Source organism: Hyla sarda, chromosome 8 (genome assembly GCF_029499605.1).
Source record: "Hyla sarda isolate aHylSar1 chromosome 8, aHylSar1.hap1, whole genome shotgun sequence".
Lineage (NCBI taxonomy): Eukaryota > Metazoa > Chordata > Amphibia > Anura > Hylidae > Hyla > Hyla sarda.
In genome coordinates, this window is record NC_079196.1 from 37,360,853 (window position 1) to 37,375,681 (window position 14,829).

General features: G+C 46.0%; 1 protein-coding gene across 5 annotated transcripts in view; it reads left to right on the forward strand.

Moving 5' to 3' along the window:
• GPD2 (glycerol-3-phosphate dehydrogenase 2) overlaps positions 1–14,829 on the forward strand; it is a 302,607-nt gene that overhangs the window by 170,382 nt on the left and 117,396 nt on the right. For all 5 annotated transcript variants that reach the window (XR_008847310.1, XM_056536600.1, XM_056536602.1 and 2 more), the window contains exons 15-16: positions 2,248–2,326; positions 11,811–11,909. Coding sequence is in view for 4 of the 5 variants with exons in the window: in XM_056536600.1 (XP_056392575.1) it covers positions 2,248–2,326; positions 11,811–11,909 (178 nt within the window). In the remaining variant the exon portion in view is untranslated. The remainder of the gene's footprint in view (positions 1–2,247; positions 2,327–11,810; positions 11,910–14,829) is intronic.

Here is a 14,829-nt window from a genome sequence, read left to right on the forward strand (position 1 = left end):
CTATCAATGCAGAGCTAATGTAATTCTTCTATACCTTTACGCTGTGCATTGTTTTTTTGGGGGGTGGGAGGTTGATACCATTACGGGGTTACTCAAACCCTACAGATTTTAGAAATCCCCTTTTTCACCTATTGGCAAATACAGTAACTGCATTCACCAACGTGGCCATTGCTCCAGACTAGCCAAGCTTTATTTAGAATAGATTTCCACACAGGTTTTTTTTTTTAGCGTTTTTTTTCTTTAAAGCTACCACAACTTTTTTTGAACCAAAGCCAGAAGTCTATTTCAGAGGAATTGGAAAGTCTTCTTCTCCTTCCTTCTAGATCCACTTCTGACTTTGGCTCAAAAACTGCAGTAGCGGTTTTCCAAAAAATGCCAGAAATAAAAACCTGTGTGGAAATCTTGTCTAACAGATCTTTGCAGTAAGGTTACTCTAGGGGGTGACTGTTCCGTTTCGCGTAACAGTGGGGCTTCAACTGGCCCTTAAAGGGCCAGTCGAAGTGCCACTGTTGCGCAAAACGGCACCGTCGCCTGCTAAGGGCCACTCTGGAATTTCAGAGCGGATTACGCTGCACAGTGCACATTTCTGCAAAATTTCTGCTGCCAAAAGAATGATCTTGCACGGTCTTTTAGTGGGATCCACATAAAAGAGTAGTGTCATCAAACTATATATTTTCTAAACTAATTTAGATTATATTCCCTAACTACTCCTAACACCGCTCTTGCCCCCTAAATTTTTTTCCAAGCTTTAAAAATATGTGTATCATACCTTTCCCCTTGCTCACATTGTGTGAGCTCCCAGCAGGAGAAAGTGGGCATTCCCCAGCGATGTCACTGTAGCCTGGGAGAGCGGTGCTCTGCCATGTCCCACACGCACTTCCAGAAGTTTGGTCTCCTGCCAGGCCGGAAGGAGACCAAACTAACTGTTTGACTTGCGCAGGGAACAGAACAGAGCGATTCAGGCGATTCAAAAAGGCGGAGCTTCAGCCATGGCCTTGGCCAATCACATGGTCTGTTGCACATGGCATCCAATCATCTTGCAGAGGAAGCTGCTAACTTATTCCTTTTGAAACGTCTGGACCACTAATTCATTTTTATGAGAAACCATTTGTTTTGGATGCATAGATACAGTTGAAGAGGGTCCCAGTGAGAGTTATATGAGACAAATAGCCTTCTCATAGGGCGGAATATAGTACGTCATTCAGATATCATTTGTGCAAAAACCGTTAAAAGAGCAGCATTTTAATGACAAAAACCCATTAGCAAAATGAAAAGCAGTCGTCCAGTAGTGAAATGGATGAAATTCACACTAAGATATAGAAACTCGGCACTGCTAGTTACCGCCATCTAACCTTCGGATGGACAGTTCCAATTCACAGCACGATCCGCTATATATCCTAGATGGTTCTCACTGTAGAAACGCACAGTCTGTACTGATCCAACATGTAAAGAAGTGAATAGGACACTCACCGTGTGGTTGGTCTTGTGGTAATCATTTATTGCAGATGACAAAACACACACATCAGTGCTTATGTGCAGAACGAACAGACATACAGCAGTGGGGTTACTCTAAGGGGCGACAGTGGGTTTCGCGCAACAGTGGCGCTTCGTCTGGCCCTTAAAAAGTACCTGTCACCTAATAAACAGTTTTAAACTAACTCAAGCTATGTTCACTAACTACTCTTAACACCCCTCCCACTCTCCCAAATAATTTCAGAGCTTTAAAAAGCTGTGTATCCTACCTTTCTTCTTGCTCACATAGTGCAATCTTCCAGAAGGAGGAAATGGGCATTTCAGAGAAGCACTTCCTGAGTTTGGACTCCTGCCAGGCCGGGAGGAGACCAAACTCACTGTAGTAATTGTGGCAGGGAACAGAACAGAGCAACCTAGTGGCCGTTTTTTATATTACATTTTACACATATTTCTGTTGATAATTTTAAAAGCAAGTGAATGGGAAAGGAACACTATATTAAAAGTTTTATTTGGTGACAGGTACTCTTTAAAGGGCCAGTCAAAGTGCCACTGTTGCGCGAAACCACATCGTCACCCCCTAGAGTAACCCCGCTGCTGTATGTCTCTCTGTCCTGTACATAAACACTGATGTTTTTTTTTTTTTTGTTGCCTGCAATAAACGATTACCCCAAGTTTTATGAAGTGATGATTGTATCCAGTATTTGACAGGTTTGAGGACATTGATTTCTTTAAGGAAAGTTAACTCCTCTTTCTTTACTTGTGACAATTCTGCAGGTATAAAAAGAGATTCCATAAGTTTGATAAAGATAAGAAAGGATTCATCACCATACTGGATGTTCAACGCGTTTTGGAGGTACGTGAGGGCTAAAGTCTTATAGATTCAGAATCAGAACTATTACTATGTGACTATTACTGTTTGTGGCACATGAGGGGGGAAACTTTTCAGGATGGGTGGTGACCATGGCGGCCATATTGAAGTCGCACATTTTGAATCCAACTTTAGTTTATTCAATAGGAAGAGGGTCATGTGACACATCAAACCTATTGGGAATTTCACAAGAAAAACAATGATGTGCTTGGTTTTAACGTAACTTTATTAATTCATGAGTTATTTACAAGTTTCCCAATTGTGTTGGATTGTCAATGCAACCCTCTTCTCCCACTCTTCACACACTGATAGCAACACCGCAGGAGAAATGCTAGCACAGGCTTCCAGTATCCGCATACACTGCTGTATACTACTATATACACCGCAGGAGAAATGCTAGCACAGGCTTCCAGTATCCATAGTTTCAGGTGCTGCAGAATGGGCAAACAAAAATTGGAACAGGACCCTCAGTTTACGTAGAAGATTTTGTTCAGTGAAGAGGCAAACTTTTATGTGAATGGTGACGTTAACAAACAAAACCACCACTATTGGTCTGACACTAACCCACATTGGATAGATCCCTCCAAGACTGTTGGAACACAAAAATTGATGGTATGGTGTGGTATATGAGGTACAAAGATAGTGGGGCCATTCTTCATCAATGGAAACCTCAAGGCCACTGGATATGTGAAATTGCTACATGATGATGTGTTTCCCTCTTTATGCACTGAAGCTGGCACGTTCCCTGAGTTTTTCCAGCAAGATGGTGCACCACCACATTATGGGTGTCAGGTCCGAGCATTCCTAGATGAACAGTTTCCTGGAAAGTGGATTGGTCATCGTGGGCCAGTTGAATGGCCCCCAAGGTCTCCTGATCTGACCCCCTTAGACTTTTATCTTTGGGGTCTTCCCGAAGGCAATTGTCTATGCTGTTTAGAGATGTGCAGCACCTGAAACTACAAATACTGGAAGCCTGTGCTAGCATTTCTCCTGCATTGTATATAGTAGTATATAGCAGTGTATACGGATACTGGAAGCCTCTGCTAGCATTTCTCCTGCGGTGTTGCTATCAGTGTGTGAAGAGTGGGAGAAGAGGGTTGCATTGACAATCAAACACAATGGGCAGCATATTGAACACATTTTATAAGTGGTCAGAAACTTGTAAATAACTCATGAAAGAATAATGTTATGTTAAAACCAAGCACATCATTGTTTTTCTTGTGAAATTCCCAATAAGTTTGATGTGGCACATGATCCTCTTCCTATTGAAAAAACTAAAGTTGGATTCAAAATGTCTGACTTCAAAATGGCCGCCATGGTCACCACCCATGTTGAAAAGTTTCCCCCCTCACATATACTAATGTGCCACAAACAGGAAGTTGATATCACCAACCATTCCCATTTTATTAAGGTGTATCCATATAAATGGCCCACCCTGTGTGTGTGTGTGTGTGTGTGTGTGTGTGTATATATATATATATATCTATACACACACACCGTATATACTCGAATATAAGCCGACCCGAATATAAGCCGAGGCCCCTAATTTTACCCCAAAATCCCAGGAAAAGTTATTGACTCGAGTATAAGCCTAGGGTGGGAAATACATCATCCCCCCTGTCATAAACACCCTCATCATCATCACCACCTGTCATCATCACCCTCGTCATCATCCCCCCTTCATCATCCCCTTGTCATCATCCCACACCTCCCCTTCATCATCCCCTTGTCATCATCCCACCCCCCCTTCATCATCCCCTTGTCATCATCCCATCCCCCCTTCTTCATCCCCTTGTCATCATCCCACACCCCCCCTTCATCATCCCCTTGTCATAATCCCACACCCCCCTTCATCATCTCCTTGTCATCATCCCACACCCCCCCCTTCATCATCAACACATGTCATCAGCCCCCCCCCCCCCCCCCCACCTTCATCATCACCTCTTGTCAATGTCTGATACAGTGCTCTTCAACCTGCGGACTTCCAGAGGTTTCAAAACTACAACTCCCAGTAAGCCCGGGCAGCCATCGGCTGTCCGGGCTTGCTGGGAGTTGTAGTTTTGAAACCTCTGGAGGTCCGCAGGTTGAAGACCACTGCGGCCTTCGACATCATCCAGCCCCCCCCCCTCTCACCCCCTTTAGTTCTGTACTCTCCTCCGCTCGGCGGGACGTTAGGGTGCGCTGGTCCGGTGCTGCAGGACTGTCCGGTGGGGAGGTCGTCCGGTGGGATAGTGGTTCCGGGCTGCCCTCTTCACCGGGGGGCCTCTTCTTTGCGCTTCGGACCCGGAATAGAGGCGTTGCCTTGACCACGACGCAGAGGGACGTTGGTAATGAACGTACCTCTGCGTCGTCGTCAAGGCAACGTGACTATTCCGGGGCTGGGCCCGAAGCGCAGAGAAGAGGCCCCCCGGTGAAGATGGCAGCCCGGAACCACTATCCCACCGGACGACCTCCCCACCGGACAGTCCTGCAGCACCGGACCAGCGCACCCTAACGTTCCGCCGAGCAGAGGTGAGTGCAGAACTAAAGGGGGTCTGGGCTTGCTGGGAGTTGTAGTTTTGAAACATCTGGAAGTCCGCAGGTTGAAGACCACTGAGGGCGGAGAGTTCACTCGAGTATAAGCCGAGGGGGGGTGTTTTCAGCACGAAAAATCGTGCTGAAAAACTCGGCTTATACTCGAGTATATACAGTATACACATATATGGGTGTGGAAATAAAAAAAATAATAATTACCGTACTTTCCCAAGGGACTAAAATAGAGCCCAATCTACTTGTCCCTCATGACGATCCACTTGTCCGGGCCAATTTTTGTTTTTACTCTCTAATTTTTTCTTCCTCGCCCTATAATAGCCATAACTCTTTTATTTTTCCATCTACAGTCTTATAATAAGGGCTTGTTTTTTGCGGAACCAATTGTATTTTGTAATTACACTTTTTCCATAACATATGCTCCGAAGCACACACAAAAAATTGGTGTGGTGAAATTTTTATTAAAAAAAGCGAATTTAGCAAATTTGGGGGTTTTCTTTTTCACACCATTTACCTTGTGGTCAAGCTGACTGTCACGATGCCGGCTGGCAGGAGGTGGATCCTCTGTGCCAGAGAGGGATTGGCGTGGACCGTGCTAGTGGACCGGTTCTAAGTCACTACTGGTTTTCACCAGAGCCCGCCGCAAAGCGGGATGGTCTTGCTGCGGCGGTAGTGACCAGGTCGTATCCACTAGCAACGGCTCAACCTCTCTGACTGCTGAAGATAGGCGCGGTACAAGGGAGTAGACAGAAGCAAGGTCGGACGTAGCAGAAGGTCGGGGCAGGCAGCAAGGATCGTAGTCAGGGGCAACGGCAGGAGGTCTGGAACACAGGCTAGGAACACACAAGGAAACGCTTTCACTGGCACAATGGCAACAAGATCCGGCGAGGGAGTGCAGGGGAAGTGAGGTATACATAGGGAGTGCACAGGTGAACACACTAATTAGAACCACTTGCGCCAATCAGCGGCGCAGTGGCCCTTTAAATCGCAGAGACCCGGCGCGCGCGCGCCCTAGGGAGCGGGGCCGCGCGCGCCGGGACAGGACCGACGGAGAGCGAGTCAGGTACGGGAGCCGGGGTGCGCATCGCGAGCGGGCGCCACCCGCATCGCGAATCGCATCCCGGCTGGAGGCGGTATCGCAGCGCACCGGGTCAGTGGATCTGACCGGAGCGCTGCAGTAGCGAGAGTGTAGCGAGCGCTCCGGGGAGGAGCGGGGACCCGGAGCGCTCGGCGTAACAGTACCCCCCCCCTTGGGTCTCCCCCTCTTCTTAGAGCCTGAGAACCTGAGGAGCAGACTTTTGTCTAGGATATTGTCCTCAGGTTCCCAGGATCTCTCTTCAGGACCACAACCCTCCCAATCGACCCAAAAAAAAGTTTTCCCTCTGACCTTCTTGGAGGCCAGTATCTCCTTTACGGAGAAGATGTCCGAGGAGCCGGAAACAGGAGTGGGAGAAACAAGTTTGGGAGAGAAACGGTTGATGATGAGTGGTTTAAGAAGAGAAACGTGAAAGGCATTAGGAATACGAAGAGAAGGAGGAAGAAGAAGTTTGTAAGAGACAGGATTAATCTGGCACAAAATTTTGAAAGGACCAAGATAGCGTGGTCCCAATTTGTAGCTAGGGACACGGAAGCGGACATATTTAGCGGAGAGCCATACCTTGTCTCCAGGAGAAAAAATGGGGGGAGCTCTTCTTTTCTTATCAGCAAACTTCTTCATGCGTGATGAAGCCTGTAAGAGAGAATTTTGGGTCTCTTTCCATATGGTGGAAAGATCACGAGATATTTCATCCACAGCGGGCAAACCAGAGGGCAAGGGAGTAGGGAGGGGGGGAAGAGGGTGACGGCCGTACACCACGAAAAATGGGGATTTGGAGGAAGATTCAGAGACTCTGAAGTTATACGAGAATTCGGCCCATGGTAGAAGATCTGCCCAGTCATCCTGGCGGGAGGAAACAAAATGCCGTAAATAATCACCCAGGACCTGGTTAATTCTTTCTACTTGCCCATTGGATTGAGGATGATAGGCAGAAGAAAAGTTTAATTTAATCTTGAGTTGTTTACAGAGAGCCCTCCAGAATTTTGACACGAATTGGACGCCTCTGTCCGAGACGATCTGCGTGGGCAACCCGTGAAGACGAAAAATGTGTACAAAAAATTGTTTTGCCAACTGAGGCGCTGAAGGGAGACCAGGAAGAGGGATGAAATGTGCCATCTTGGAGAATCGATCAACGACCACCCAAACAACAGTGTTGCCACGGGATGGGGGTAAGTCTGTAATAAAGTCCATACCAATCAGAGACCAAGGCTGTTCGGGGACAGGCAGAGGATGAAGAAGACCAGCGGGCTTCTGGCGAGGAGTCTTATCCCGGGCACAGACAGTGCAGGCTCGCACAAAATCCACAACATCCGTCTCCAGAGTCGGCCACCAATAGAAACGAGAGATGAGTTGCACGGATTTCTTGATGCCCGCATGACCTGCGAGATGGGAGGAGTGACCCCATTTGAGGATTCCGAGGCGTTGGCGTGGAGAGACGAAGGTCTTCCCTGGAGGAGTTTGCCTGATGGAGGCTGGAGAAGTGAAGATCAGGCAGTCAGGAGGAATGATGTGTTGCGGAGAGAGCTCTACTTCCGAGGCATCCGAGGAACGAGAGAGAGCATCGGCCCTAATGTTCTTATCGGCAGGCCGAAAGTGAATTTCAAAATTAAATCGGGCAAAGAACAGAGACCACCTGGCCTGGCGAGGATTCAGCCGTTGGGCAGACTGGAGATAGGAGAGGTTCTTGTGATCGGTGTAAATAATAACTGGAAATCTTGATCCCTCCAGCAGATGCCTCCATTCCTCAAGTGCTAATTTAATGGCTAGTAGCTCTCGATCCCCGATGGAGTAGTTCCTCTCCGCCGGAGAGAAGGTCCTAGAAAAAAAACCACAAGTAACAGCATGCCCGGAAGAATTTTTTTGTAGAAGGACCGCTCCAGCTCCTACTGAGGAGGCATCAACCTCCAATAGGAAGGGTTTAGATGGGTCAGGTCTGGAGAGCACGGGAGCCGAAGAAAAGGCAGACTTGAGCTGTTTAAAGGCGTCTTCCGCTTGAGGAGGCCATGACTTAGGATTGGCATTCTTTTTGGTTAAAGCCACGATAGGAGCCACAATGGTAGAAAAATGTGGAATAAATTGTCTGTAATAATTGGCGAACCCCAAAAAACGTTGGATACCACGGAGTCCGGAGGGGCGTGGCCAATCTAAGACGGCAGAGAGTTTGTCTGGATCCATTTGTAGTCCCTGGCCAGAGACCAAGGATCCTAGGAAAGGAAGAGATTGACATTCAAACAGACATTTCTCCATTTTGGCATAAAGTTGATTGTCACGAAGTCTCTGAAGAACCATGCGGACATGCTGGCGGTGTTCTTCTAGGTTGGCAGAAAAAATCAGGATATCGTCCAGATACACAACAACACAGGAATATAAGAGATCACGAAAAATTTCATTAACAAAGTCTTGGAAGACGGCAGGGGCGTTGCACAGGCCAAAGGGCATGACCAGATACTCAAAGTGTCCATCTCTAGTGTTAAATGCCGTTTTCCATTCATCCCCCTCTCTGATGCGGATGAGATTATAAGCACCTCTTAAGTCCAGTTTGGTAAAGATGTGGGCACCTTGGAGGCGATCAAAGAGTTCAGAGATGAGAGGTAGGGGGTAGCGGTTCTTTACCGTGATTTTATTAAGACCGCGGTAGTCAATGCAAGGACGTAGGGAGCCATCTTTTTTGGACACAAAGAAAAATCCGGCTCCGGCAGGAGAGGAGGATTTGCGGATAAAGCCCTTTTTTAAATTTTCCTGGATGTACTCAGACATAGCAAGAGTCTCTGGGGCAGAGAGAGGATAAATTCTGCCCCGGGGTGGAGTAGTGCCCGGGAGGAGGTCAATAGGACAGTCATAAGGCCTGTGAGGAGGTAGAGTCTCAGCTTGTTTTTTGCAAAAAACATCCGCAAAGTCCATATAGGCCTTAGGGAGACCGGTTACAGGGGGAACCACAGGGTCACGGCAAGGAGAACTGGGAACCGGTTTAAGGCAGTCCTTGAAACAAGAGGAACCCCAACTCTTGATCTCCCCAGTGGACCAATCCAGGGTTGGGGAATGGTGTTGAAGCCAGGGTAGTCCGAGGAGAATTTCGGAAGTGCAATTGGGGAGGACCAAAAACTCAATTTTCTCGTGATGAGGTCCGATGCACATTAGGAGGGGCTCCGTGCGGAAACGTATGGTACAGTCCAATCTTTCATTGTTAACACAATTGATGTAGAGGGGTCTGGCGAGACTGGTCACCGGGATGTTGAACCTGTTGATGAGCGAGGCCAAAATAAAATTTCCTGCAGATCCGGAATCCAAGAAGGCCATAGTAGAGAAGGAGAAGGTAGAGGCAGATATCCGCACAGGCACAGTAAGACCTGGAGAAGCAGAGTTGACATCAAGGACTGTCTCACCTTTGTGCGGAGTCAGCGTACGTCTTTCCAGGCGGGGAGGACGGATAGGACAATCCTTCAGGAAGTGTTCGGTACCGGCACAGTACAGGCAGAGATTCTCCATGCGGCGTCGTGTCCTCTCTTGAGGTGTCAGGCGAGACCGGTCGACCTGCATAGCCTCCACGGCGGGAGGCACAGGAACGGATTGCAGGGGACCAGAGGAGAGAGGAGCCGGGGAGAAAAAACGCCTCGTGCGAACAAAGTCCATATCCTGGCGGAGCTCCTGACGCCTTTCGGAAAAACGCATGTCAATGCGAGTGGCTAGATGAATGAGTTCATGTAGGTTAGCAGGGATTTCTCGTGCGGCCAGAACATCTTTAATGTTGCTGGATAGGCCTTTTTTAAAGGTCGCGCAGAGGGCCTCATTATTCCAGGATAGTTCAGAAGCAAGAGTACGGAATTGTACGGCGTACTCGCCAACGGAAGAATTACCCTGGACCAGGTTCAACAGGGCAGTCTCAGCAGAAGAGGCTCGGGCAGGTTCCTCAAAGACACTTTGAATTTCCGAGAAGAAGGAGTGTACAGAGGCAGTGACGGGGTCATTGCGGTCCCAGAGCGGTGTGGCCCATGACAGAGCTTTTCCAGACAGAAGGCTGACTACGAAAGCCACCTTAGACCTTTCAGTAGGAAACTGGTCCGACATCATCTCCAAGTGCAGGGAACATTGAGAAAGAAAGCCACGGCAAAATTTAGAGTCCCCATCAAATTTATCCGGCAAGGATAGTCGTAGGCCTGAAGCGGCCACTCGCTGCGGAGGAGGTGCAGGAGCTGGCGGAGGAGATGATTGCTGAAGCTGTGGTAGTAGCTGCTGTAGCATCACGGTCAGTTGAGACAGCTGGTGGCCTTGTTGCGCTATCTGTTGTGACTGCTGGGCGACCACCGTGGTGAGGTCGGCGACAACTGGCAGAGGGACTTCAGCGGGATCCATGGCCGGATCTACTGTCACGATGCCGGCTGGCAGGAGGTGGATCCTCTGTGCCAGAGAGGGATTGGCGTGGACCGTGCTAGTGGACCGGTTCTAAGTCACTACTGGTTTTCACCAGAGCCCGCCGCAAAGCGGGATGGTCTTGCTGCGGCGGTAGTTACCAGGTCGTATCCACTAGCAACGGCTCAACCTCTCTGACTGCTGAAGATAGGCGCGGTACAAGGGAGTAGACAGAAGCAAGGTCGGACGTAGCAGAAGGTCGGGGCAGGCAGCAAGGATCGTAGTCAGGGGCAACGGCAGGAGGTCTGGAACACAGGCTAGGAACACACAAGGAAACTCTTTCACTGGCACAATGGCAACAAGATCCGGCGAGGGAGTGCAGGGGAAGTGAGGTATACATAGGGAGTGCACAGGTGAACACACTAATTAGAACCACTTGCGCCAATCAGCGGCGCAGTGGCCCTTTAAATCGCAGAGACCCGGCGCGCGCGCGCCCTAGGGAGCGGGGCCGCGCGCGCCGGGACAGGACCAACGGAGAGAGAGTCAGGTACGGGAGCCGGGGTGCGCATCGCGAGCGGGCGCCACCCGCATCGCGAATCGCATCCCGGCTGGAGGCGGTATCGCAGCGCACCGGGTCAGTGGATCTGACCAGAGCGCTGCAGTAGCGAGAGTGTAGCGAGCGCTCCGGTGAGGAGCGGGGACCCGGATTGCTCGGCGTAACACTGACAAGCTATTTTGATACTTTAGGGCAGCCGGATTACAGCAAGTTGTATTGTAAGTTGTAAAGATTTGTATAGTTTCCATCACATTTACCGGTAATAATAAAAAAAAAATTCAGAACTTTTTAGAATTTTTTTATTGCCATTTTCTGACCCCTGTAACTTTTTTTTTTTGTATGCCAGGCAGTATGAAGGCTAACTTTTTGCACCATAATCTGTTTTTTGTATTGGTAACATTTTGGTATTGATTTGACTATTCAATCGCTTTTTACTTTTTTCTGGGATATTATAAAAAATTGCAATTCTGGGGTGCAGTGTGTGAAAAATTCACCTGCCCGGCACCCGAAACTGCATGTCCCGGGCGTCGGGCGATACGAATTCCACATCCTTGGTATATATATATATATATATATGTATATATATATATATATATATATATATATATTTATATATTTCTATCTGCGGAGCCATAGGCAGTGGTATACTGTAGCAAATATAGAAGTGGGCCTCCTATTATGACATTTGATTTTGCCTCCTAGGACAATAAGGTCTGGTTTTTATTCCCCATTTGCCTTTCATAACCCATTTGTTAATACCCCCTCCATTAATTTGCTGACAATGCAGTGCTTTGGAGAGAGGAGTTCTGCACGGGACAAACCAGAATGGGGTCCCCTCTCCTCAAGGGCCTGAGCCAGTCTTCTGCTCTAAGCCAGGTCAAACAGAGAGAAGTGGCGGTGTGTGATGTCTTCAATAATGGCCAATATATCTTTTCTTCTAGAATATAAATGTTCAGATGGACTCCCAGAATCTACATGAAATCCTGAATGAAGTTGATTTAAATAAGAACGGGCAAGTTGAGCTGAATGAATTTTTACAGGTGAGTACAATGTCCGTCTGTTCTAATATTTCATGTACTACCCATTAATATAGGCATGAGAAATGTAAATCACGCTGTGTGATAGAAAGGGTCCATTTATATTTACTTTTCCGTATAGTTAGGGTATGTTCACATGGCGGAATGTTTGCCCGGAAAGTTTCCATGTAGACATTTCGCTGGTTGCCGGTTCTGCGTGTTCTGTCGGTGCTAGGACCGCTCATAAATTTGCCTGGTCTGTAACGTGATACCTGCAGATTGTACTGTAATATATATATATATATATATATATATATATATATATATATATATATCATCTGCTCAGCTCCTCCTGCTCTATAACATGATACCTGCAGATTGTACTGTATTGTATATATCATCTGCTCAGCTCCTCCTGCTCTCTAATATGATACCTGCAGATTATACTGTATTGTATATATCATCTGCTCAGCTCCTCCTGCCCTATAACATGATACCTGCAGATTGTACTGTATTGTATATATCATCTGCTCAGCACCTCCTGCTCAATAACATGATACCTGCAGATTGTACTGTATTTTATATATCATCTGCTCAGCTCCTCCTGCTCTATAACATGATACCTGCAGATTGTACTGTATTGTATATATCATCTGCTCAGCTCCTCCTGCTCTATAACATGATACCTGCAGATTGTACTGTATTGTATATATATCATCTGCTCAGCTCCTCCTGCTCTATAACATGATACCTGCAGATTGTACTGTATTGTATATATCATCTGCTCAGCTCCTCCTGCTTTATAACATGACACCTGCAGATTGTACTGTATTGTATATATATAATCTGCTCAGCTCCTCCTGCTATATAACTTGATACCTGCAGATTGTACTTTATTGTATATATAATCTGCTCAGCTTCTCCTCTATAACATGATATCTGCAGATTGTACTGTATTGTATATATCATCTGCTCAACTCCTCCTGCTCTATAACATGATACCTGCAGATAGTACTGTATTGCATATATAATCTGCTCAGCTCCTCCTGCTCTATAACACGATACCTACAGATTGTACTGTATTGTATATATCATCTGCTCAGCTCCTCCTGCTCTATAACATGATACCTGCAGATAGTACTGTATTGTATATATAATCTGCTCAGCTCCTCCTGCTCTATAACATGATCCCTACAGATTGTACTGTATTGTATAAATAATCTGCTCAGCTCCTCCTGCTCTATAACATGATACCTGTGGATTGTACTGTATTGTATATATCATCTGCTCAGCTCCTCCTGCTCTATAACATGATACCTGTAGATTGTACTGTATTGTATATATCATCTGCTCAGCTCCTCCTGCTCTATAACATGATACCTGTAGATTGTACTGTATTGTATATATCATCTGCTCGGCTCTTCCATAACAGAATACCTGCAGATTGGACTGGATTTTCAAGGTGACAGTTTCCCCATAATCATAGACAACTTCTTTAACTCTCTGTTTTAATGTAAAGGTAAGCAGGAGAACTATATAGGAGCTCTATGCAAAAAAAAAAAAGATTCTTAAATGGATAATTTATTCAACAAAAAAACAGGCATTTTTATATGTTTTTTGACTGTAAGAAATCTGTAGTACTTAAAGGGGTATTCCAGGAAAAAACTTTTTTTTATATATCAACTGGCACTAGAAAGTTAAACAGATTTGTAAATTACTTCTATTAAAAAAAAATCTTAATACTTCCAATAATTATCAGCTGCTGAAGTTGAGTTGTTCTTTTCTGTCTGGCAACAGTGCTCTCTGCTGACATCGCTGCTTGTCTCGGGAACTGCACAGAGAAAAAGAGGTTTGCTATGGGGATTTGCTTCTACTCTGGACAGTTCCCGAGACAGGTGTCATCAGAGAGCACTTAGATAGAAAAGAACAACTCAACTTCAGAAGTTCATAAGTACTGAAAGGATTAAGATTTTTTAATAGATGTCATTTACAAATCTGTTAACCTTTCTGGAGCCAGTTGATATATTAAAAAAAGTTTTTTCCTGGATAACCCCTTTAAGGCAAAAAAGAAGAAAGTAAAACAATCTGGGATTCAATAGACACCACTGGTCTCACCAGGACTAAAATTGAATTAGAGTATGACAGTTTTACAGCCTGAACAATGCGTCTTCTTAGGAAGTAACTTTCGCTTTTACTACATGTTCTCCTGATTCCATGTATGGAGATTATAAATGCAAGAAAACATTTGGTTAACTTATATAAAGGGGTTACACAGCTTTAAAGTGTAATATATTTTTTTAAATCAATAGTGTGTGTGAGGAGCTGTGTATTATAGCTTATTTGAGATATCTTATGCGGTTAGTTCCCCACCCCCCACCCTCCTTACAACTTCTTATCTGCTCATCACGAAGAGGAATCCATACAGCAGTGTGAAGACAGCTTTCAGGTTCAGGAGAGATCAGGTTGTACTGTCCATAGAAGTCTATGGAGATTGGAGGGTAATTAAGGGAGGGGGAGAGTGCTAGAAACACAGAGAGACTGCTGTCGAAGTGTCAGTGTGTTAGAGTCACAGCTTAGACTTTTCAAGTACTGCTCTATAATGTTCTCCTTGCTGATGCTGCTTCTGAGGATTTGCTTCTGAGGACTAGAAAAGGATCCCATTTTATGTGTGTAGTGGCGCTATCTTAGAGGCAAGACTATAGTCTCTATGCTGACACTTAGACATGGAACTGACAGAGAGATAACCAAAGGAATAATACTATATATATATATATATATATATATATATATATATATATATACAGTCATAGCCATAAATGTTGGCACTCCTGAAATTATACTAGAAAACTAAGTATTTCTCACAGTAAAGGAGTGTCACATAAAACTCCAAAAATGGGCTGGACAAAATTATTGGCCCCCTTTCAAAATTGTGAAAAAATAAGAT